We start from the raw sequence: 23466 nt of genomic DNA, 5'->3' as shown, positions 1-23466 counted from the left end.
CTTTTTCTGAATCTTCTGCTCATTTCATTTTCCTCTTTTCTTTCTCAAGAGTCACCTGAGAGTCTAACCATTGACGAAGAAGTGGAAGAAACGGAGTCCTGGGCAAAGCCTCTCATCCACCTTTGGCAGACAAAGTCTCCTAACTTTATGGCTGAACAGGAGTATAATGCAGCTGTGGCAAAAATGGAACCACACTGTGCAATCTGCACTCTGCTCATGCCATACTACAAGGTAGTTTGGAGTGTGGCTATCAATGTATCATTACACTGCTGTACTTTCTTAAAGGGCTTTTGCTGGGGTGTTTTTTGTTTGTTTTTAGCAGTTTATATCTGCGTATTTTAGAAACCTTTAATTCTAAATCCAGTTCTTTTACTAAAAAGCATCAAACTTCTAACCCAAAGCCTGGAAACAAAATATTTCATAGAAAAAACATATACTTGGTATCTTTTTAAAATTGAAAGTAGTACTCTTCAGTAATATAGATATCAGTGCCCAGCCCCGATTTTTGTCCCTTTCACCTTTCCATGTGAAACATGCAAAAGACACATCCAAGACTCATGACATACTGTGTATCTGCTCACTGCCATCAGCTAACTATGCTTGGTGGTTCCATCATTATTCCATGCATGGCATTCTGACAGCATCTCAGCTCAGGCATGAGTATATTCTTCAGAATACACACAAGAAACAGATCTTGAATGCTGTCGAAGTTAAATTGAATTGTGTGCTTTAAGGTACAATATAGTAGAAAACTCACTGATAGATCATCATTTTTAAGTTGTGTTTTCCCTGATATAATCAGAAATACTTTATTCAACATCTGAATTTCTTTTTTTTTTTTTTTTTTTTTTTGGTTTTTCGAGACAGGGTTTCTCTGTGTAGCTTTGCGCCTTTCCTGGAACTCACTTGGTAGTCCAGGCTGGCCTCGAACTCACAGAGATCCGCCTGGCTCTGCCTCCCAAGTGCTGGGATTAAAGGCGTGCGCCACCACCGCCCGGCAACATCTGAATTTCTTAAAGTGTCATGTAATAATAATTTAATTTGAATACTTCAGAGCTGAAGAGTGGTTGAAATTCTACATTTTCAACTTTAACATTAGTAGCTTGTTTACTTTTTTTTTAAACTTTCCTTTATCCACTAAATATTTGTTTTTATTGATTCTTATTCAAGTATTCCTATCGACGTGTATTTTTCAATAATAAAAATACTCCTTATTATGTTATAAGATTTTGGAAGTTGATTAATTTAAGTTCTAGGAAAAAATAAAGGTAATTCATTAGCTGTAATTTCCTGTTTTGCTAAAAGGTGACAGTTATTTCTGGCACATCATTCTTATCTGACCACATATGCCAGTCTGTCTTCTCTATTTCAAGCTTTTACAAGGGGCAAAAGTGCTGCTTGTAGAAAACCTGGGCATTTATATGTATTCTTTGAAGTATAACCATATCAGTAAGTCAAAGCAGGATTAGCCTAGTACAAGTGGATCACTGACAAGAGTAAACAAAAGTAGCTGTGCATTCCTGAGGTATTTTGAAACAGCACAGTTGGAAGAGCTCTTCACAATCTTGTATGACCCACAGGTCTTTTTTATTCTTACTGTCTGATTTCTGAATGGGAGTCTGTATCGAAGCATTGATAAAATGCTAGCAGTGCTGGGTGGCAGTGGCGCACATCTTTAATCCCAGCACTCGGGAGGCAGAGCCAGGCAGATCTCTGTGAATTTGAGGCCAGCCTGGTCTACAGAGTAAGATCCAGGACAGGCACCAAAAACTGCCCAGAGAAACCTTGTCTGGAAAATAAAACAACAGCAACAATAACAAAACACTAGCAATTGAATTAAAGAAAACAAGAAGTTGTAATTTAGTGGCTAGAACAGGTGTAAGTGGATCAATGAATAAAAGCTGAACTCTTTACTCTCTTTCACTCATGTGGATATGTTATCTTTTTCAGCCTGAGATCAGCAAAGAAGAAAATTATTCTAGATGGGAGACAACAGTAAATGAAGTAGTTAAATCTGGAAGAAAGACTAAACCCATTATTCCAGAGATGTGTTTTATTTATAGTGAAGAAAATATAGAATATTCCCCCCCAAATGCCTTCCTTGAAGAGGATGGGACAAGTCTTCTGATTTCCTGTGCCAAGTGCTTCGTGCGGGTTCATGCAAGTAAATAAATCTATGATTTTTCCAGTCCCTGGATTTTCAGTGTTGTACATAGCCCCTCCAAATCACTACATTGTAACCAGTTAATTCACATGTCAACATTCTTCTTTGTGCCAAGATCTTGTTGCCTAAGCTGCTCAGGAGGTTGCTACATAAGCCAGCCATGTCCTTGTGTTTCTACTTCTGAAATGCTGGGGTTGCAAATGTGTACCACCATGCCTGGATTTATGTGGAAGTGAGATTGAGCCTAGGACGTTGTGCATAGTAGGCACAGTCAGGCAGTAGAGCTACATTCTAATCTTATTGTTGATATTCTTAATGGCTTCTTTTAAGATTATGACTAGATAATCATCCTTTGCTCTCCAGTTTTATGAAGCCTCAGTGAAAAGAAGGTATGGGTATTTTATTGTCAGGAGTCCAGGTGACATGTCATCATCACTTGTTTGAATTTTGTATTTTAATGATACTAGATTGTGAAAATTTAATTTAAATATTTAGTATTGATTGAAGACTATTTTTTATGATTTTTTAGAATCATTTGTACACTCCAAGAATTAATATATTGAATTAAATATTTTATTACAACTCTAATCCTTAAGTATTTCAACATTCCTAATTTTTCTCATTTACATTTATCTGTGTTGGGGGTGTTGTTGGTTTTTCCTTTATCTTTTATTAGTTGGGGCCAAACAAGAGCCTCGTGTGCTAAGTATGTGTTGTGCCACTGAACCACATCGGAAATTCTTAATCGCACATTCTTTTTTCATTTTATTTTTATAATTTTGTTATATGCATAAATATTTTGCCTATATGTATGTGTGTATATATGTGCGCGCGCGTGTGTGTGTGTGTGTGTGTGTGTGTGTGTATATGTGTGTGTTCCACATGAGGAGTTGTTGCCTTGGAAAGTCAGAAGAGGGCTTTTAGTCTTCTGGAACTGTAGTTATAGCTAGTCGTGAGGTACAGTATTGGTGCTGGAAATCAAATCTGGATCTTTTGCTAGAGCAACAAGTTCTTTGAAGAACAGTAATAGCAATTTTTTTTATGCTGATTCAACTTCGTAAGACATAGCATACATATATATGTATGTACATTATTTTACCACACATTTATATGTATAATCAAAATCACCCGCTCTATAATCTCACCATACTAATCTCATAAACATGATTGAATTTAGCTTTTGATTTGAGTTGGTTACCTGTGGCATGTTTTTTTTTTTTTATTGATTAATTATGTTTCTAAGATTTTCTTTTTCTGGCTCTTTTATCACATTTTGGTGTTAAAATTACTCATTTATCTCTTCCAAACTCTTCTATTTCAGGAATTAAGGATAATATGCCTCTCCCCTGACTCCCTATTTGCTTTCTCTTCCATTTGCCCTTCTCTTCCTTTCCCATCCTTGTTTCCGATTCTCTTTCTAAGGATTTTTCTCTGTAGGCCAGGCAGACTTTGTACATGCTGTATTCTTCTGTCTCAGTATCTCAAATACTGGTATTATTATATGCTAATTTGTTTATTTATTGATTTATTTGCTTGTTTATTTGATGGTGATATCCTAACCCAGTAATATATGCTTCTTGCTATTATGCAATTACTACAAATATTTGCACTAACTGTCATGTTCACACTTAGCCTAGTCATTTATTCAGCAAACATTGAACTGAAAGCAGACTTTCATTGCTAGTTGTGGACTGTGCAGCCTTCACCCCAATCACTGAAATTTATGTCAAACTTCATTAACAATTTCCCAAACAGCTTCATGAGTTGTAGCTTATTTTGAATACTTATGCATGACTAAAAATATTAACATGACAGTTTAGAAATTTTATTTTTATCTCTGCAAGAATTATCTCTCTGATGTTATTAATATTTACACTCTCATGCTTGGTGTGCTGGTGCATCTCTTGACCTAGTTCTCAAGCAGCTATGACAAGAGAATCAAAAGTTTCATTCAACCTGCACTGTGTAGCAAAAACCCCTATCAAAGATTCCAAATAAGGGCTGGAGAGATGGCTCAGTGGTTAAGAGTACCGACTGCTCTTCCAGAGGACTCGGGGTTCAGTTCCCAGCACCCACATGGCAGCTCACAACTGTCTATAATAACTCCAGTGTCTGACACCCTCACATAGATGTACATGCAGGCCAATGCACATAAAATAAATTATTTAAAAAAAAAAAAAAAAAAAAAAAAAAAAAAAAAAAAAGATTCCAAATAAATAGGCCTTTTAGATGATTCAGTAGGCAAAAGCACTTGCTTTGCAAGCCTGACTTCCTGTGTTTCATTGCCACAACCTATATACTGACCCTACAACTTTGTTTTCTGACCTCCACACACCTGCTATGGTACTTATGAGTCCACATTGTTACACACAACACATATCATACACACACACTAATACTATTAAATAAAGCAAACATTAACAAAAATCCAAACTAGACAAAAAAGACATATATTTTCATGTTTTGGGAACTGACAGAAGAAATATGAATCAAAAGCACCTTGACAGAGGCTTACTTACATTTTTTGTTTTTGCTAGGCATTGAATGGCTTCGTTCATTTTTTTCTTGAAATATGCATTTTTTTTTCCATACTGAATGTTTTCCCTAATTATTTTTGCTTGCTAGGCAGTCGACCACTAATTTATAACCCAAACCCTCATTGTACTTTTTATTTTAGAACAACCTCACTTAATTACATAGACGAGCTTTGTGCCCTCTATGTAGATCATATAGTACTTGAATATATGATCACTATGCCTCAGCTTTCTAGTAGCTGGGATCATAGGTTTGTTCTACCAGGGTGTCTGACATTTTAAAGATACAAGAGACTTAATGTATATATCCATGCCATTATATTGTAGGTTGTTATGGCGTCCCTTCTCATGATGTCTGTGATGGATGGCTGTGTGCCCGGTGCAAAAGAAATGCATGGACTGCAGTAAGTAGATTTTAATATTGTGCTATTTCTCCTCTATTTGTACCCACTGTGGTCATTGCCAAATCTATTGGAAAGATAAAACTGTGTACATGTTCTGATGTACTTCTAGCACCCTTCTCTCCAAGTCAACCTACATAATGGCTTTGTAACCACTCTAGAATGTTTAGGTGAATTTCTAGGTGGCATTTTACTTCAGATACTATTGGCACCCTACTTCATCAAGCCCACATTTATATTTCCAAGACTAGATTGTTTTTATTTAATTATCTTACACAATTTGAAATCCTTACAAATAATTCTAATAAATACTAAAGGGAGCTATCTTCATGGATCCTTGAAGAAACCACAATGCTTGCAATTTCCAACCACCATGACACTTTCCATTTATTCTTTTCATTCACACCTTAACAAATGTGATTAGAGTACTTACTCTATGGAAGTTATTACTGTGACCTTCTGACAGAGTGTTAACAAGTATTGATTCTCCATTTAAAGACCACAAATTTCTCTTGGTCTAAGTTACTGTTTTCTAAAAAATGCCCTTGGAAGTTTATTTTCAACCGTCTTTGATTTTCATTCCCTTAATTTACCATGTCATATACATTTTCCATTTAACTATGTTCTGTCAGATTGCAGTACTGTGTTCCTCATTGATGATCTCACAGCAGATATTGATCATTTGTTAGAATTAGCAGTTGCTCTATTCTTTAGTAGTGCTCATGACTAATTGTTAATGATAAACTTCCTATAATCCAAGTTAAGGTCCCAATGGCTGCTATGACGAATATGAACAATAAGAACTTACATCACAGTTGTGTAATTAGGTTTTAGCTGTGGAAGCAAGCATGGTGACTAAACTGAAGGCAGCTCAGACATCTTTCAGGATGATTTCATTGGTGCTCTTTACTTTGGCCAGTGAGAGAAAGAAGGAGGAAGATACGACCACTTTTTATAAGATACTCTTGTAGTGCAAGTATCACAGCCTAATTGATATTGATGTAATAGCTCCCATTTAAAAAGCTTGTACATTTGTAGGCCTGGAATGTTTTTTTTTTCCTCTGATACAATTGGTTAGATGAATAAAATCCAAGTAAATGTACAACATCTAAGATAATCAGAAATCTCTGCTTTTATGTAGTACTAGATTACCAGTTCTTGTTGGCATACATGGGTATTGCCATCCAATCCAGTCTCTATTCTGTTTTTGACCCAATGTAATGTCTTTTTGAGTCAATATGATAGCTAATGTCCCTTTACTTACCTTTAACAACCAGAAATGAATTTATGAATACAGTTCACCAAGATTTTGAGAGTTCTCTGTTCATGAGTTACCTATGGCCTGTCTCTTGTCTGTCTCCGGTACTATTGATTGGTCTTTGCATAGCAGAGCCATGGTCATTGGAAGGCTCACCCATGCTAGTTCTGGTCTATTATGCTGGTTTAACATGGTATCGCTTAAAAATAAATCAGATTAATCACTCTTAATTAAAATTAATTTCAAACCCCTCTCCATTAATCTTTACACTGTACTTGAAGCCATGTAATTTTGCTTCTGGACTGTAAAGCATAGGGTAACTTACCACTTTCCAGTGATTTTCAAACTCAGATAATTTCTCATTGTTTCATTGAAATGATTTGACTTCACATTGAATGCCTCATGTTTTGTAGTTTATTCATTTTGAATGAGATTTTTCTAAAAAGGTCCATTCTCGTTTCTCCTGAGGAATAATTGAGTTGCTTTCCAAATAGTATGTGAAAATACTGACAGAATTGATAGTCTAAGTTAATATACGCCTGGATTTTCCAATATTAACTTTTATTAAATGCTTATATATATATATATATATATATATATATATATATTTATTTATTTATTTATTTATTTTAAATTTTTTTCTTTCATACCAACCCCTATTCCCCCTTCCTCCCTTTCTCTCACTCACCCCCCTTCCTCCATCCCACCCCTATCCCCTCCTCATATAGGGTAAGGCCTCCCTTGGGTAGTCCACACAGGCTGGCATACCAAGTTGGGGCAGGCCCAGGCCCCTCCTTGCTGCATCAAGGATGAGTAAGGCATCTCACCATAGGAAATGGGCTCTAAAAAGCCAGTTTGTGTACCTGGGATAAGTCCTGGTCTCATTGCTAGGGGACCCACAAACACATCAAGCCATACAACTTTCACCCACATTCAGAGGGCCTAGTTTGGTCCCATGCAGGCTCCCCAGCTATCAGTCCAGAGACCATGAGCTCCCACTAGCTTGGGTCAGCTATTTCTGTGGTTTTTCCCATCATGATTCTGACCCCCTTTCTGCTTATAATCATTCCTCCCTCTCTTCTACTGAACTCCCAAGTTATTGGCCAGGTGCTTTGCTATGGTTCTCTGCAACTGCTTCCATTAGTCACTGGATGTAGATTTTATGATGACAATTAGGGTAGACACCAATCTGAGTGCAGGGGAAGACTAGTTCAAGTACCCTGTCCACCATTTCTATGAGTCTTAGCTGGGGACAATCTTGTGAGTTCCTGGATTTTTCCTAGCTGCAGATCTCTCCCCATCCTCTTAATCAAGATATCTCTTTTATTGCTCTCCCTCCCTGTCTCTCTCCCATGTTCCCACCTCCCATTCCTTCCCCTCTATTCCCCCTTCCCAGTTTACCCAGGTAATCTTTTTTTTTTAAAATTTTACTAAGAGATTTTTCTATTCATTTTGCATATCAACCACAGATTCCCCTGTCCTCCCTCTTCCCATCCCCAGCCTTCCCCCTCAACCCACCCCACATTCCCACCTCCTCCAAGGCAAAGTATCCCATGGTAAGTCAGCAGAGCCTACCCAGGTGATCTTAACCCTTTCTCCATGTGTGTCCCATCTGTTGTCCTCCACTTTACCTAGCTTCTCTGAGGTTGTGGATTGTAGCTTGGTTATCATTTGCTTTGCATCTAATACTCACTTATGAGTGAGTACATCCCATGTTTGTCTTTCTGGGTCTGGGTTACTTCATTCAGGATAATTTTTTTTTTTTCCAGATCCATAGAATTTACCTACAAATTTCATGATGACATTGTTTTTTACCTCTGCGTAATACTCCATTGTATAAATGTACCACATTTTCTGTATCCATTCTTTGGTTGAAGGGCATCTAGGTTGTTTCCAGGTTCTGGCTATTACGCATAATGCTGCTATGAACATAGTTGAGCAAATGTCCTTGAGGTGTGGTTGAGCATCTTTTGGATATATGCCCAAGAGTGGTATTTCTGGGTCTTGAGGTAGGTTAATTCACTATTTTCTGAGATATCGCCATACTGATTTCCAAAGTGGCTGTATAAAATTGCATTCCCACCAGCAGTGGAGGAGTGTTTCCTTTTCTCCATATCCTCTCCAATATAAGCTGTCATCTGTATAACTACTTAATTATGATTTCCTTGAATTTTATGCTTCAAATGTTTGTGTTATTAAAGAATCCTTTATATTGACTTCTTGAGGAATCATTCTTCTATAGTCAGCTTTACATTAAAAAGCTGTGGTACAACTCCTTTGACAAAGAGGCTCTGAAGGACTTCATGGGAATTCGATTGTTAAACTGAGGTCAGATAATATTTCAGTGCTGACCTATATATCATAAAATCTCATTCTTAATTATTTTTATGATTACTTTTAATACCCCTTGTGAAAATAAGATGTATTTATTAGAAATATAGAATATTCCTATAGCTTATTTAGCTTGACTTATATAATTGTATAGCAAGTATAATATTTCTAATAATTTTCTTTTATGGTAAATAAATTTTTGAAAACTTTGTGTTCTTATCTGTAAAGTATGTTGCAATTTTATGTAGTAGTCCTATTTTTATTTTTACCATTAAATACACAGAACACAGCATTTAATAGCCTTCCCCCCTATTATCCTAACCTGACATTCTTTTCACACCTTCCTTGCCAATGTTTATTGAGCTCTGTGAGAGTTCATATAGTTATCTTTTTAGGGCTAAGTACCCAACATCTCTTATTCTTCAAAGTTTGACAGCTGTGAGTCTTTGCATTGGTTATTATCCACTGCAAAAGGAAGCTTCTCTCACCAAGATTGAGAAAAGCATCAATCAATGGATATAACCATAAATATTTAGGAAGCAGTTTGACAATGTGTCCATATAGCAAAAACAGCAGTAGTAGATTTGATTAGAAGGATTATGATCTCCCCAGCCATTAGCATTTGACTAGGTTTATAGTACCAGACATAAATTCCTTCTGGTGGAAGAGACCTCAAATCTAATCAGAAAACAAGTGATTACCCCAGTAGTCACTCTATTATTACATTGAGGGGCACATTTTGTCTGATAATGCAGTATTTTTGGATTCAGCTTCAATGTTGAATAAATCAGATGAGGGCATTTCCTCTTACAATGGTCTGCATAGCACCTTCTGGCACTATAACAAGTAGCTAGTAGAGTGGAAGTTTCCAGATCACTTCCAGCTGGATATCTTTATGTGCTCTAAGCAAAATGTGTTGTGTTTTCAATAGCAGGGTCTTATAATCTAGCTGTGGTGGCTAACTGAGAATAATGGACATAGCCTATGTTCTTTTGGGTGCCTCTGGGGCCTCTAATGATTAACTCTTTGTAAACTTAATACTGAGATTTCCATTTCATAACCCATGTCTGTTGATAGATGCTTTGTCTATTCATACAGTGTGCCTCCATTCAAGCACCTCTTAAAAAATACAACAACCAACAAAAAACCACATGTTGATGTAGAGAGACACCCTGACAAAGGCAACTCATAAAAGGAATCATTTAATTAGGGACTTGCTTAAAGTTTCAAAGGGTTAGTCCATGATCATCATGGTGAGAAGCAGACAGGCATTGTGCTGGAACATGAGCTGAGAATTCACATCTGATCCACAAGCTGCAGTTAGAGAGAAAGCAAGATTGGGGCGGGCTTGGGCTTTTGAATCCTCAAAGCCTACTCCCCAGTGGCACACCTCCTCCAACAGGGCCACACCTACTCCAACGAAGCCACACATACTTATCCTTTCCAAACAGTTCCAGTATTGGGACCAAATACTCAACTGTATGAGCCTATGGGTACCGTTCTCACTTAGACCACCACAGCTTACAAAATAGTGGGTTTTCATAAGGCTTTTTCATACATCCTTTTGTTAACCCATCCCCACCTCTGCTCTCCTGTATCCTGCTGTACACATCCTTATTTAAGCCTTTATGCATCCCCCTAATTTCATATCACATATTTTCCCCTCCCCTTTTTTCCCCTTTAAGGCCCTTTTTCTTCTCCCCTCACTTGCAAACTTTCTAGCTTCTTAACCTCAGTAGACATTCCACATTGAAATACAGATCTAAAAATTCAAAGTTAGAATGTTCACAAGAAAGAAAACATGTACATTTGTTGTTCTAGTCATGGGTTACCTCATTTAGTATAATAGTTTCATATCTATCCACTTTACTGAATTTTTTATAATTTCACTTTCCTTTATGAGTGAATAAAATTCTATTGTATATTTGTACATTTTCATCATCTATTCATCAGCTGATTGATATGTTGGCTTATCACATTTGCTGGCCATTATGAATAGAGCTGAGCACAGCATAGATCTACAAGTGTCTCTAGGGAAGGATATAGATTCCTTTGGATATACCCATGATTGAGTACCAACTTCCACTCTGACTGCAGTAGTGACTATATCATTCAGTTTATACTTCTGCCACTGGAAGATAAGCTGTCATCTTTCCTCACATCCTCACCAACCTTTGTGTCCTTTGTTCTCTTTATAGCCATTCTGACTGGGGTAAAATGGACTCTCAAATAGGTTTTTTGTTGTTTTGTTTTGTTTTCTAGTTTTCATACTTGTTTTGGTCAAATCAGTATCCTTTTTCTTCCCAAACCTCATGTGCACACCCCACCCCCCTATTTATCATTTGTGGGCTTTTATTGTTTCAACTGTATGTATTTATCGGGCTTGATGTGGTAATTTAAACCCTGGATACAATGTCTAATGATGAAATCAGAATAGTTAGCATTTCTGTTTGTTTGCATATTTAAAGTACTTTTCTTTGGTGCTGGTTATGGAACCTAAAGGCTTGAGTGTGCATACCATGTACTTTACCACTAAGCTGTATCCAGAGCTCCTAGATTTGAGTGTGCTTATATTTTGATTTTTATATCTTTCTCTCTTCCCTTTCGTCCTGCAGCTCCTCCCAGGTACCCTCCTTCCTAGGCCTCTCCTATGTTCTTCAACTCTTAAATTTATAGCCTCCTTTTCTTTGAATATTTTTTTAATACACACGTGTATTTATGTGTGCGCAAATACATAAATAAAGCTTTCAGAGTCTTTAGTTTGTGTGTCATTGGTTTCAGGACTGCCCACCTTGTATGAGATAACTAGTAGGGTCACATCTCTGGGCAAGGCTAGTTCTCCTAGCTGTCTTAGTTGCCTATACTTTTTGTTAAATGGTGGGGCCCTGCAAAATCTCCCCTCTTCTGAGTCAATGTGTCTATTGATATTGCCAGTCTTCCCATCTTGTTTATGCGCTGTTTCTGGGAGAGACTATTTCACAGCAAACTTAACTGTGTGCTAGCTCATACAATCTTTCCACCTTCTCTTCTATTATGTTTCCTGAGCCATAGATGCAGGAGATAAGATTTATGTGTATCCATTGGTGCTGAGCTCCTCATGATCCTTTGATACCTGCATTGTGTCCATTTGTGTTTTTTCTGCATGCACATCATTTGCTGTAAAGAAAAGCTTCTTTGATGAGGGGTCGTAGCTACACTTATATATTCGTATAAAGGTGCGATTTAGAATGCACTAAGGAATTGTGTTGCTATAGTGAAGTGCTGGTAAGTAGATTTTTTTTCCTGCACTCTATAACTTCACTAACCCTGAGGAGTTGGTTAGGTTTCGAGTACCAGGCATGATTTCCCTCCTATTGAGTGAATCTTAAGTCCAATTAGACTTCAGATGTTAACTACCTCCCACATTTGAGTGCCACTTCTTGTACCTTCATGCATATGTATATCTTGCCCCGCTAGTCATTGTACTTTATAGACATTATAGCTCAGTAGGACTCCTAATTGTTTCCCTCCCTCAGGTGCTTACGTAGTATTTTCTGGTCCCATGGAAGCGAGACAGCAAGAAAATAAAGTCATGAATTTGCAAGTAAATGATAGCCCTAGAAAAAAGGTTATCTTGAGTGAGGTAAACTACACCCAGAAAGACAAATGTTGCATGTCTGTCTCATTTGCAGTACCTAGTTCTGAATCTTTAGAATTGAGTCTACAATATAGAGTTATCACAGAAACCATGAAAATATAGAGGCTATAGGCATTGGTATGGCATGGCGGTGGGGGTGTAGAGCAGGGAGCTTGAGAGGAGAATAGCAGGATACAGCTGATATGAAGAGGGAAGCAGAAAAATGGGGAGGGTCTGCAACTGGGGAAGGAGTTTGGGGTAGTCAGTACAGAACAAGAAAGAGAGACAAGGAACATATGGCACCAAGGTTATTTGATAAAGCTAAAGGAAGCATATTATTTTTAATTGTACTTAAAACGTGTAAGTGTATTTGTACGTACACCATACACTATACACAGACAGAGAGAGACAGAGACAGACAGACATAAGCACCACTTAAACAAGTTATGCCTTTTGGGCTGACAGTGCTCCCCACAAGAACCATAGACTAACAAAACACTGATATCAGGCACAAGGAACCTCCTTTACAGTGATTGGTCAGAGTAATCCAAGTGATTCACAAAACAATGTAGATTATCCTTGTATGTCATGGTTGCCTCGGAGCAGTTGGAAATAAGCCCCTATTATTGAATACACCACACACTTACAACATACGATTTGGATGATTCAAAGCCATGGGAAAAATGGGGATGGGAAAAGAAAGACAAGCCTTAACTAGCAAAGGTGTCTCTGGAACAGAAAAGATTTGTGGTCTGTGGTCTGAAATTATGCTTCCATGTTTAAAGGTGGCCCTTTTTTGTGTGACAAGGTCTCATATGTAGTTTTGGGTGGCCTGGAACTAATTATGTAGACAAGCCCGCCCTCAAACTTACAGAGATATGCCTGCCTCTTCCTCCTGTGTGTTGGAATATCGAATGTGTATGTACCACCAGGTCTGGTGTGTGTGTGTGTGTGTGTGTGTGTGTGTGTGTGTGTGTGTGTGTGTTTAAACTCCCTGAGTATACTTAGTGCTGTTCATGGGTTTGGAGCCATCTACTGTAGACCTGCATCCCTGAAGAAAACTGACTCTCCTCCTGCAGAAGACATCATTTACCAATAGCTTCTGGCTTAGGGGTGAAACTTGACAAGATTTTCACTGGTACATGACAGTTTTTTGGTGGCTTGGTCTTGTATATGTATTGTGTCTAACAATCATAGTTGTTATGAATTCACATGTGCTAGAGTGCTGTCATTGTGTCACTGCATTTGTCCTCTATTTCTGTCTCTTATAATCTTTCTGCTCCTGTAGTTGAAGTTTTTCTGTGTCCGGCCCAGCCACACAGACCCCACAGCTGCTTATAAAATAATCACTCAGAAGCTTATATTAACTAAAACTGCTGGGCCATTAGCTCAGGCCTATCACTGACTAGCTCTTACATTTAAACTCAGCCCATTTCTGTTAATCTATATGTTGCCACGTGTTACATTCCCCCATTATGCTCCCTCTTCCACTGTGATTCCTGAGCTTTTGCAGTGTGTGTGTGTGTGGGGGGGGGGGGGGGGGATGTTTCCCATTTTACATATCAGCCACGGATTCCCTTGTTCTCCCCTCCCCTGCTGCCTTCCCCCCAGCCCACCCCCCATTCCCATCTCCTCCATGGCAAAGACGTGTTTTAAAGTTTTCATTACACAGGTCTTTTCAGACCTTGGGTTAGATTTATTCCAATATGTTTTTGTTTGTTTGATCTTGTTTTGTTTCTTTTGATGGTCTCAAAGAGGTTTTATCATTGTCATATAGAAAGGTTACTGACTTTTGTGTTTTAATTTTGTGTTCTGCCAGTTGTCTGAAAGTGTTTATCAGCTCTGGGTATATGCTTTTGGAATTCTTAGAGTCTCTAGTATAGATTTACATGTTTTGTAAACTGAAATTCTTTGACTTCTTCCTATTTTTGTCCCTCTTATTTCCTTTTATTGTCCTATTGCTCTACCTAAGACTTCACATATCATATTGAAGAAGAGTGAAAAAAAATAGACACTCTTGGTTCAGATGTTAGGGGAAATGTTGGCAATAGGTTTGAAACACATACATATTCTTTTTAGGACTTTAATATGAAGGAATGCTGGATTTTGTGAAAAACTGTTTCTCTGTCTACTGAGATGACCATGTGACTTCTGTCCTTCAATCTATTTATGGTCTTTATAACATTAATTGATTCATCTATATTGAACCATCTCTGCATCTCTGTAATAAACCTATTTTGATTGAGGCGAATGATCTTTTTGATGTGATCTTGAATTCTGTTTGCAAATATTTGTTGTATTATGTTTAGGAGGACAACTGTTCTCTAGTTCTTTTCTTTCCTTTTCCCTCTCTCTCTCACTTCCTTCCTTCTTTTTGTATATGTATTTACTTTGAATATCAGGGTAATAATATCCTCACACGAAATAGGGGTTTTGTATTAATCTTTCCTTTCCATATAGTTTGAGAAAAATTGATGTTAGTTTTTCTTTAACGGTCTGGTGAAATTTCCTGGTGATTTTTATCAGTTGTAAACATTTTAATTACAACTTCACTCTTATTGCTTTTTATAGATCTGTTTAAATTATTTATCTTATCTTAATTTTTGTATTGCATTGATATCTAGAAATGTATTCATTTCTTTTAGATTTTATAATGAGTGGAATATATTCCAACCCAATAATTTTGTGAATTTTGCTGATGTCTGTTGTAGTGGGTCCCCTTTCATCTCTACTTCTATTAATTTGGGTCTGTCCTCTGCTTGTGGTTAATTTGGTTAGGGGTTTGTCAATCTTGTTTTTCTTTTCCAAGCACCAACCCTTTGTTCATTGATCCTTTGCTCTATTTATTTTGTTTGTTTATGTTTGATCAGTTTCTGCACTGATCATAATGATTGCTTTGCATCTACTGAATTCTTCTTTGCCCAGGGCCCAAAGGTATACCATTATATATTTCAGATCTCTCCGATTTCTCCTTTTTTCATTATCTTTTATGGTTTTTTTTTTGGGTAACAATATATCATTTTTCCCTACCATTTTCTCCCTAACACATACATGTATCCTCCCTTGTTCTTTTTCAAATTTGTGGCCTCTTTTCTCATTAATTGTTTTTTATATGCATATATATTTATATACATGTTCCTTAATATAACCTATTCTGTTAGTATGTGTTCAGGGATTAATATAGGCATGTAGGATTTTTTTCCTTATATCTCATAGAATTAGATAAGTTACATTTTCAACCTATTGTCTTTTTAAAAAAATACTCAATTTAATATTCATATTTGCTATGTTGTTGAAGTTTCTATTTCTATCACCAAAAGCAAGTTGGGGAGGAAAGAGTTTATTTCATTTTATACTTCCAGGTAACAGTTCATCACTGAGGTAAATCAAGTCCAAACTCAAGGCAGGAACCTGGAGATAGAAGCTGATTCGTGGCCATGGGAAAGTGCTGCTTATTGACTTGTTCCTCATGGCTTGCTCAGCCTGGTTTTTAATATCATCCAGGACTACTAGCCCAAGAGTGGCACTACCTACAATGGATTGGGCCCTCCCATATCAATCATCAATCAAGATGTACCACAGCCCAATTTTGTGTTAGTGCTAGTCTCCCCTATCCCCGACACCACTTTCCCTTCTTAACTTTCTTGGGAAAAAAAAATACCCATTGAGTGAATACATTTAGTACTACCTCTATATTCATGGGTATAGGACCATCTACTGAACATTGGTAGCTTCTCAGGAACCATATCCCAGAAGAAAAGAGACTTCTCCTTTTCCAGCAGCCATCAATTGCCAATAGCCTCTCAGCTAGGAATAGAACTTCATTAGCCCTCTCACCATCCATACTGAGAATTGGGCTGGCTTGACCTTGTGCAGGTCTTTTGCATATAGTTCCAGCGTTCGTGAATTCAGGTGTACAACTATGCTGTAATGTCTGGCAACTACTGTTTTACTGCATGTGTCTAGTCCTTTTGTGTCCTTAAGGTGGCATCATTCAGTCTCTTATTATCACATTGACCAGTTAGTTGTCTCTATTAATCTCCTACTGAAAAACAAAGTTTCTCTGATGTTTGTGGAGAGATGTACCAATCTATAGATGTAAAGATAAGAACTGGGAGGATTACCATGTCCATTTAGCAGAAAAATAATACTAGATTAGTTACCCTTATGGCTCGTGACTAAGTTGACAATGTTTTGTTTGTTTGTTTGAACCCAGTTCATGGTGCCAGATATGGGTTCCTATCTTGTAGCATGTACTTTAAATTCAATCAGAATATCATTCCTATAAGAATCTGAACATTTCCTTTTATGCTTCTGCAATGCCAGTCTAATCAGACATTGAATACACAGAACTGTGCTGTGTTCCTGTGTTGGTATTAATATCTTCGAATATACAGTGAAAGCCTTAACGTAAAGTACTGCAACCTATCTAGTTTTTGATTCTTGGCCACTTCAGAAGTGTCAGGTACCCATTTCATCTTATGAAATGGATCTTAAATCCAATCAAACAATGATTGGTTACTCCCATAATATTTGTGCCACTATTATATCAGTATATCATGCCGACAGGTCCTGTGTGGTTTGTAACACTTATAGCTACATGTTATTAATGATTACCTTTCTCTTCTGTTAGAGTGTAAAGTACCTTCTAGCACCATGAACACTATTCATTAGAGATGAAACTATCTAGGCACCAGCTAGACATTTCCCTGTTCAATGATATGTGTTGTCTTAAGCAGTAGGGCCTTACCATCAAGTTGTGGAGAATAAGCAAATCTTTGGCAATAGTCTGTGATATTTGATGGTTGGGGTGGGTTCCATGCGGCCCCTTTGGCCAATGACTCAACAAAATGTAACCCATTCCTAACGCTGGAGGTTTTGCTTCATGGCATAAGATGTCTAGTTGGAATATAGGTTGCCCTAATGGTGACTCCATTTAAACTCCTTTCATATATGAATATATGTTAGGAAACTTCCATAGTAGTAGGTTTCCATACAGTTTTTAAAAGGCCTTTAGTGTTAGTTGTTCCTCCCCTTATTCCCTCGGTTGCCCTGCCCTTCCATCCTTCTCCACATTTAATCCTCCTAGTCTAGTTTCTCATTTATGTCTATATTTCCCCTTCCATGGGAGATCCTCTGGTCCCTTTCAGTACCTAACTTGTGTGGTTATTTGGATTGTAGCACACACATCTAAAGCTTAACAATTAGCATCCACATATGAGAAAAAACACAATATTTGTTACCTCACTCGGGATGATTTTTCTAGCTCCATTTACCTGTGAATTTATAATTTCATTTTTCTTAACACCTGAGTAATATTCCATTGTGTAAATGGACTATATTTTTCTTATCCATTCCTATTTTGATGGAAATCTAGACTGTTTCCAGTTTCTGGCAATTATGAATAGACCAGCAATGACCATTTATGAGCAAGTATTTCTGTAGTAAAATACAACATTCTAAGGCTTCTGTAGCTTATAGATCCAAGCTCCTCCACAGTTTTCTTGATTAGTTCCAAAGGTCTAGAGACCACATAGTCTGATTTATCCCGGTACTAGTCCCACTTCTGAGTATCAGTTTTCTGTTTTAGTTACTTTTCTCATTGTTGTGACAAAATACTGACAAGAAGTAACATATGGGAAGAAGGGTTGATTTTGGTTCACAGACTAATATAGTGCATCATGTCAACTAATATAGTCCATCATGTCGGAAAGTCAAGGTCCTTGAAACTGACCAGAAACCACAGAAATGGAAATTTTTGAACTCAGCTTTTTATCTTTTTTAAAAAATTTTCTCTACCCATGTGATAGTGCCAGTCAAAGTGCACCCACATAGATATACCAAAGCAGTGTTTCTTTAATGTCCCCAATGATTTCTTTATCCAGTCAGTGTGACAATTGAAATTAATTTGACATCTCCAAAGTTCTTTTTCACAACTTCCCCATATTGCAATTGAGAGTAAAATGGTAGTTCCTTCAAAGGGACCAATATACCCAAGCATTTCCAGGTTTTCTCTTTCCCTTCTGGAACTTGAAGTACTATTATTTTATCTTAAAACTTTTAGTTTCAAGATAAATTGAAAAGGGCATATAAGATTTTTTAGAGTTGTTTAGATGAATGTCAGTGGCATTTGTTATATGGGTCTTATAATTGTGTTAATTTTCTCTTTAGGAATGCTGTCTCTGCAATTTGAGAGGAGGTGCTCTTAAGCAGACTAAAAACAATAAGTAAGTAATACATTGACTGTGTTGAATTTCATCATTTTTCTTCTCTTTAAGTTATGCGTGATAGTTTGCTTTGCCCCTCTCCCTACCTGTGATTTATTTCACAGATATTGCTCTCTGGACCTAGGGTTAAAATTCTTCCTCAGAGACTAAAACTAACTGGATGTAGTATAGAACTTGCCTCTATTCTGTGCTTTTTATGTAATGACAGTCCTTATGTTATGAACAGGTTTCTCCTTTTTTGTCTTTCTTGTCATCTCTCTCCTTTTTCTCCTCTCCTCCCCTCACCCTCTACTTCAGCAGTACTCCATTCATAGTTAATTGAGCTATTCTTGTGCTCTCACTTCCTCTTTCTTTTTTAGTAAGTTGGTAGAACTTAGCTTCAGTGGGGCAAGTGGTCCTGCCTAGCCCATAGTACTGGAATTGGAACTCCTGATGCATAATGTTTTGATGACATTAACATAATTTTGTATGTATGCACGGATTGCTTGGTTGCTTGGAAAGAAGAATAAAAGCATTTATCATGCATGCATTAGTAAAGTGTTGTCTAAGAGCCAATAGTTTTGCTTGATTTTGGATCATCTTTCATAAGCTCATCTAGTAAGACTGGCATTTTCTGACAGAGTTGTCACTAAACTTTCAATGTTGTAGACAGGCTTAGATGCTTCCTATAAAAAACATATATCATGAGAAATTATCTTCTTAATAGTATTTATTCTAGAATGCTAATTTTATTTAAGTGTAGAAGAATGCTCTGGTAGGGTTAATGATTGTCCTTTCTTCCTATGATCTTAGGATGAATTATGACATTCATTGTTTAAGTGAAGTAAATAAGCTTTGATTAAGCCAGGCCTAATGGTGCAGTCCCTTAATCCCTGTACTTGGGAGTCAGAAGCAGGTGTATCTCTTTGTGAGTTTGAGACCAGCCTGATCTACATAGTGAGTTCCAGGACAGGCAGGACTTGTCTTGGAAAGTAAAACAAAACAAAGAAGCTTAGGCTTAAACATAGGTTGATATATTTGATAATACAAATCTTCGTGATTCCTGAACCTCTTAAGTGCTTATATTTCCTTTGAGGTATAATGCTTAAGAGATACTGAATAATATTAATAACATATTATGCAAATTTAGAATGTGAAGGGATGCTCTAATGTTTTAAGTAGGAGATCAGGAAACAAGCTAAATTTCATTTCTCTTCAGCGATACATTCCTTTGGTTGCAGTAATATTGCAATGAGGAAAAATATTTAAAGACTAAACCAGTCTTAATTGGTATAGAAAATATTTATATTTGAACTAATTTACCTCAGAATATGTGGTATATATCATTTTTATATGAAAACATGACTTATTCTTTTGTCATGTATTAGCCTAAATATATTACACATGTAGTATCAAATGGTAACAAAAACCTACATTTCAGTATTCTTATACTTTTTTGAATGTACGTGACCATGTTATAGGACTTTGCCTTTACCTAGTTCACTTTGTGTATGTGTCTCTATCTTAGTGTATATGCAGCTCATGAAAGGCAGAAGAGAACATTAGATCCTCTGGTACTGGAGTTTCAGGCAGTTGTGAGCTGCCTTCTAGGTGCTAGGATCTGCCAAGGTTCATTGCAAGAACTACTGAGCCATCTCTCCAGCCCCTTTTACTAGTTATTGATGGCAGAGTGTTAGGCAGATGTGCTAAATATACCCAGTTGTCATTAAAGAGGTTTAAAAATCCATAACTTACTTGCAGTGGGATTAAGTTTTTCGCTTCATTTCTTTTGTGTGCCAGATCGTCACCACCAAATTGAAGTCTGTAAGTTTAGGGAACTTGTTTATTTTTAATGTCTCCTTTCCTGTAGGTGGGCCCATGTCATATGTGCTGTTGCAGTCCCAGAAGTTCGATTCACTAATGTCCCAGAAAGGACACAAATAGATGTAGGCAGAATACCTTTACAGAGGTTAAAATTGGTGAGTGGTAAAGATTTTTTTTTACTTCATATATTAATATTAATTTCAAGTTCTCAATTTGTCTGTTAATTATGTTTCCACGATAATATATCCAATAGCTTCATTTTATTCTACCTATGTTTTCCTCTCTCCTGAATATATTTATCCTCAAATTCTTCCCTAGTATATTGTAAGTCTCCATAACTGCCATCATTTTGTATTTGAAATATGGGGAAGGGATTAATAAATTTCCTGGATTGATATGAGATTATAAACATTAGGCTCTCTGAGATTGTTCAGTAATGCCCCAAACTGTTCAACGCTATTGAAGTTGCCTACTGTTCTTTTCTCTTTACTCAGTTGAGTTTCTGTTGGTGTAGCAATCCAACCCAATTTTATCATCTCTTTGCCAAGAAGAGCTTTACAGATAAATGCAGAATCTGTTTTTAATTTCACTCTTTTGTTACTCACCTGTAGAGACTAGGTGCTTAACATGTCAAACTCTGACCTGTTACCTTTCTAACCTATCAGAAACTTTCATAAAAGTGTCCTCACTGATTTGCCAGGTTTTTTTTATTTTCATTTCTGTGTCTCACAGAATTAGTTTAGGCCTCTGTTTTGTATATTTGCTAAACACACAAGCTTAATGTGCTGGTGGAGTTTCCTACAATCTCTTCAGTCTCTGTCATTATTAACTCATAATTTCTCCACTATGGAACACTTCAAGTATTGTCACTGAGACAAGTTGCTTGTTTCTTACAACTTTCTTCCCACAAAGAGACCCTTTCCTAGGAATTTACTCCATTGTCCTTTGTTCATAGAAAGGGTAAGTGAACACTATTTTGCATTATAATATTACCAACTGTTTTTACTTTAAGAGGAAATATGTGATCAGCTGTTAGCTAATGAGTAGTATGATTAAGATACAAAAAGTAGGGCTACAGAGATGGCTCATTATTTAAGAACACTCCATACCCACCTGTCTTCCTGTTCACAAAATGGGAAATATTTAGATGTCAGTTTATTTGACCAATTATTACCTTTTTTGCCAAATGGTGTATGCTTTTTAAATCACGTTTTTTTTTAACTTTCTTTTTATTCTGTGTGTCTTTCACATAATGCATCTTGATCCCATTCATTTTCCTGTTCCTTCATCCCTCCAAACCCTCCCCCACAAATAAAAGAAAATGTAAGAGACAACAAAGAAGGGGGAAAAAATTAAAAATCTCATCATGGAAGCTGCAGTGTGACACAGTGAATCACTTTGTCCATATATCTTTACTTGCAAGTGCTCATTGCAAAGAATCATTGGTCTAGTTCCAGGCCTCTGGTTTCAAGTACACTATTAATGCTAGGCCCTCACTGGGACTCTTCTTGGATATCTGTTGTTGCCCTGTGTTGTGGAGATCCTGCAGCTTTGGATCTGCAAGTTAGGTCCCTCCACATGCTCCAGCTGATCATAAATGGGTTGGATGTCTGGGCAGGCCAAGTCATAACCCTGGTTCTGGTCGTGAGTAGCTGCAGTGTTGATCAGCCCACAGTTCTCCCCTGTTCTCACCACCAGGGTGAGCTTTCCATCACTACCCTGTTTAATTCACCCCTTGCAGCATTGAGTGAGGGGTGGGGCCAGTTCTGCTTTCATGCCCGCCCATAGGTTTGGCTCTCCCACACCATCAGGGCCAGCTCCACTGTGTTGCCCAGGCAAGGTACAGAGTTACTGTCCTGAGTATTGAAACTGGTAAGGGACAAAGACAGCCCTCCTGCTCCCACGACCCCACGACCAACTCCTCCACCTGTCCAGGTGGGGATGGGTAGGAAGTGGGGGGTTGCATCTGTCCTGTGCCCATGCCACCACATGTCAGATGAATAATGGGGACAACCTTCCCCTCCCTGTGGGAGCCCATTCTCGTGTTCCTTGTTGCTTTACCCAGCAGGTCCGCATAGAGGATGATTAGGGCCACAGGCCTGAGTGCAGGTGTCTGAGATGGTCTGCACTTGGCTGTGCTGGGGGAGGAGGTCTTTTGCTCCACCCCTTGGTGTCTCTATAAAAACCCTGGGGCAGAGACAGTCGGGGCCCGTTGGAATAGGTTCCAGTCCCTCTCGAGGCTATTCTTTATTATCTATCTGTTTATCTCCACGATATTCTCCGCAATAAATCCTTCTATCTAATATTTCTTGCTACTCGCACTCAAGAAAACTCTGGGGAACTGTGGGGGTGGTTAGGCAAACGCCCCACACCTCCCCAACACTGGGTTGGGTTACCCACACTTCTGACAACAGGGATGGCTCTATTTTGTTGCCAGGGTAAGGTGCAGGGCCTGCTTTCCCGAGTATTGCAGCTAAACTACAGTTCTTAACCTTTAGCATCTTTTATTCTATATTAGAATTTCTCAGTCTTAGCACTTTGGATATTTTACAGCAGATAATTGTTTATTGAGATCATCATGTGCATTACAGTATTCCAGCATGATCCAGGGATCAGGTAGACACTGCCAATATTCTCTTAAGTAGAATCACCCCCATTTGAGACATAATGAGAAGATTTTTCCTTTTGGAAATGCTTAGGAAGAAATACCTTGGTTTGACAGACTTAAATTACAGACTAGAGAGCAGTTATCCTTAAACTGCTTTAAAAAAATAGGCCTAAATAATTTTTACAGCTCTAATTTTTTTTATTTCTTGATAATGTAAGAAAGTTTTATGACACATATTCTACAATTATTATTTACAATTTGATTTAGTATCTTAAGTAAATTATTTATGCTTAGAGAAGTTAATAGCCTATAAATGTTAAGAACATTTTACTAAAGTTCAAAATGCTATGGTATGTATGATTGTACACATGATTAAAATGTGTATTAAATGAATAAAAGGCAACAACTTGTTATTTGTTTCTGGCTTAAAATAATTGTAACTAGGAGAGTGTGATCAGATAATAACAAATAGTTTGAGTCTTTAAAGGGTTTCTCTTTTAATTCACATATACCTCTGCACACTC

General features: G+C 37.4%; 1 protein-coding gene across 5 annotated transcripts in view; it reads left to right on the top strand.

Annotated features, from left to right (window-relative positions):
• The window catches only part of Kdm4c (lysine demethylase 4C), a 206503-nt gene that overhangs the window by 123629 nt on the left and 59408 nt on the right, over nt 1-23466 (top strand). For all 5 annotated transcript variants that reach the window (XR_008213975.1, XM_052718457.1, XM_052718458.1 and 2 more), the window contains 5 exons: nt 50-231; nt 1951-2164; nt 5026-5102; nt 18476-18531; nt 20381-20489. Coding sequence is in view for 4 of the 5 variants with exons in the window: in XM_052718457.1 (XP_052574417.1) it covers nt 50-231; nt 1951-2164; nt 5026-5102; nt 18476-18531; nt 20381-20489 (638 nt within the window). In the remaining variant the exon portion in view is untranslated. The remainder of the gene's footprint in view (nt 1-49; nt 232-1950; nt 2165-5025; nt 5103-18475; nt 18532-20380; nt 20490-23466) is intronic.

This window comes from Peromyscus californicus, unplaced genomic scaffold, assembly GCF_007827085.1.
Source record: "Peromyscus californicus insignis strain IS unplaced genomic scaffold, ASM782708v3 Scaffold_5__1_contigs__length_169319896, whole genome shotgun sequence".
Taxonomy (NCBI): domain Eukaryota; kingdom Metazoa; phylum Chordata; class Mammalia; order Rodentia; family Cricetidae; genus Peromyscus; species Peromyscus californicus.
This window is presented reverse-complemented; position numbering and strand designations above follow the sequence as displayed.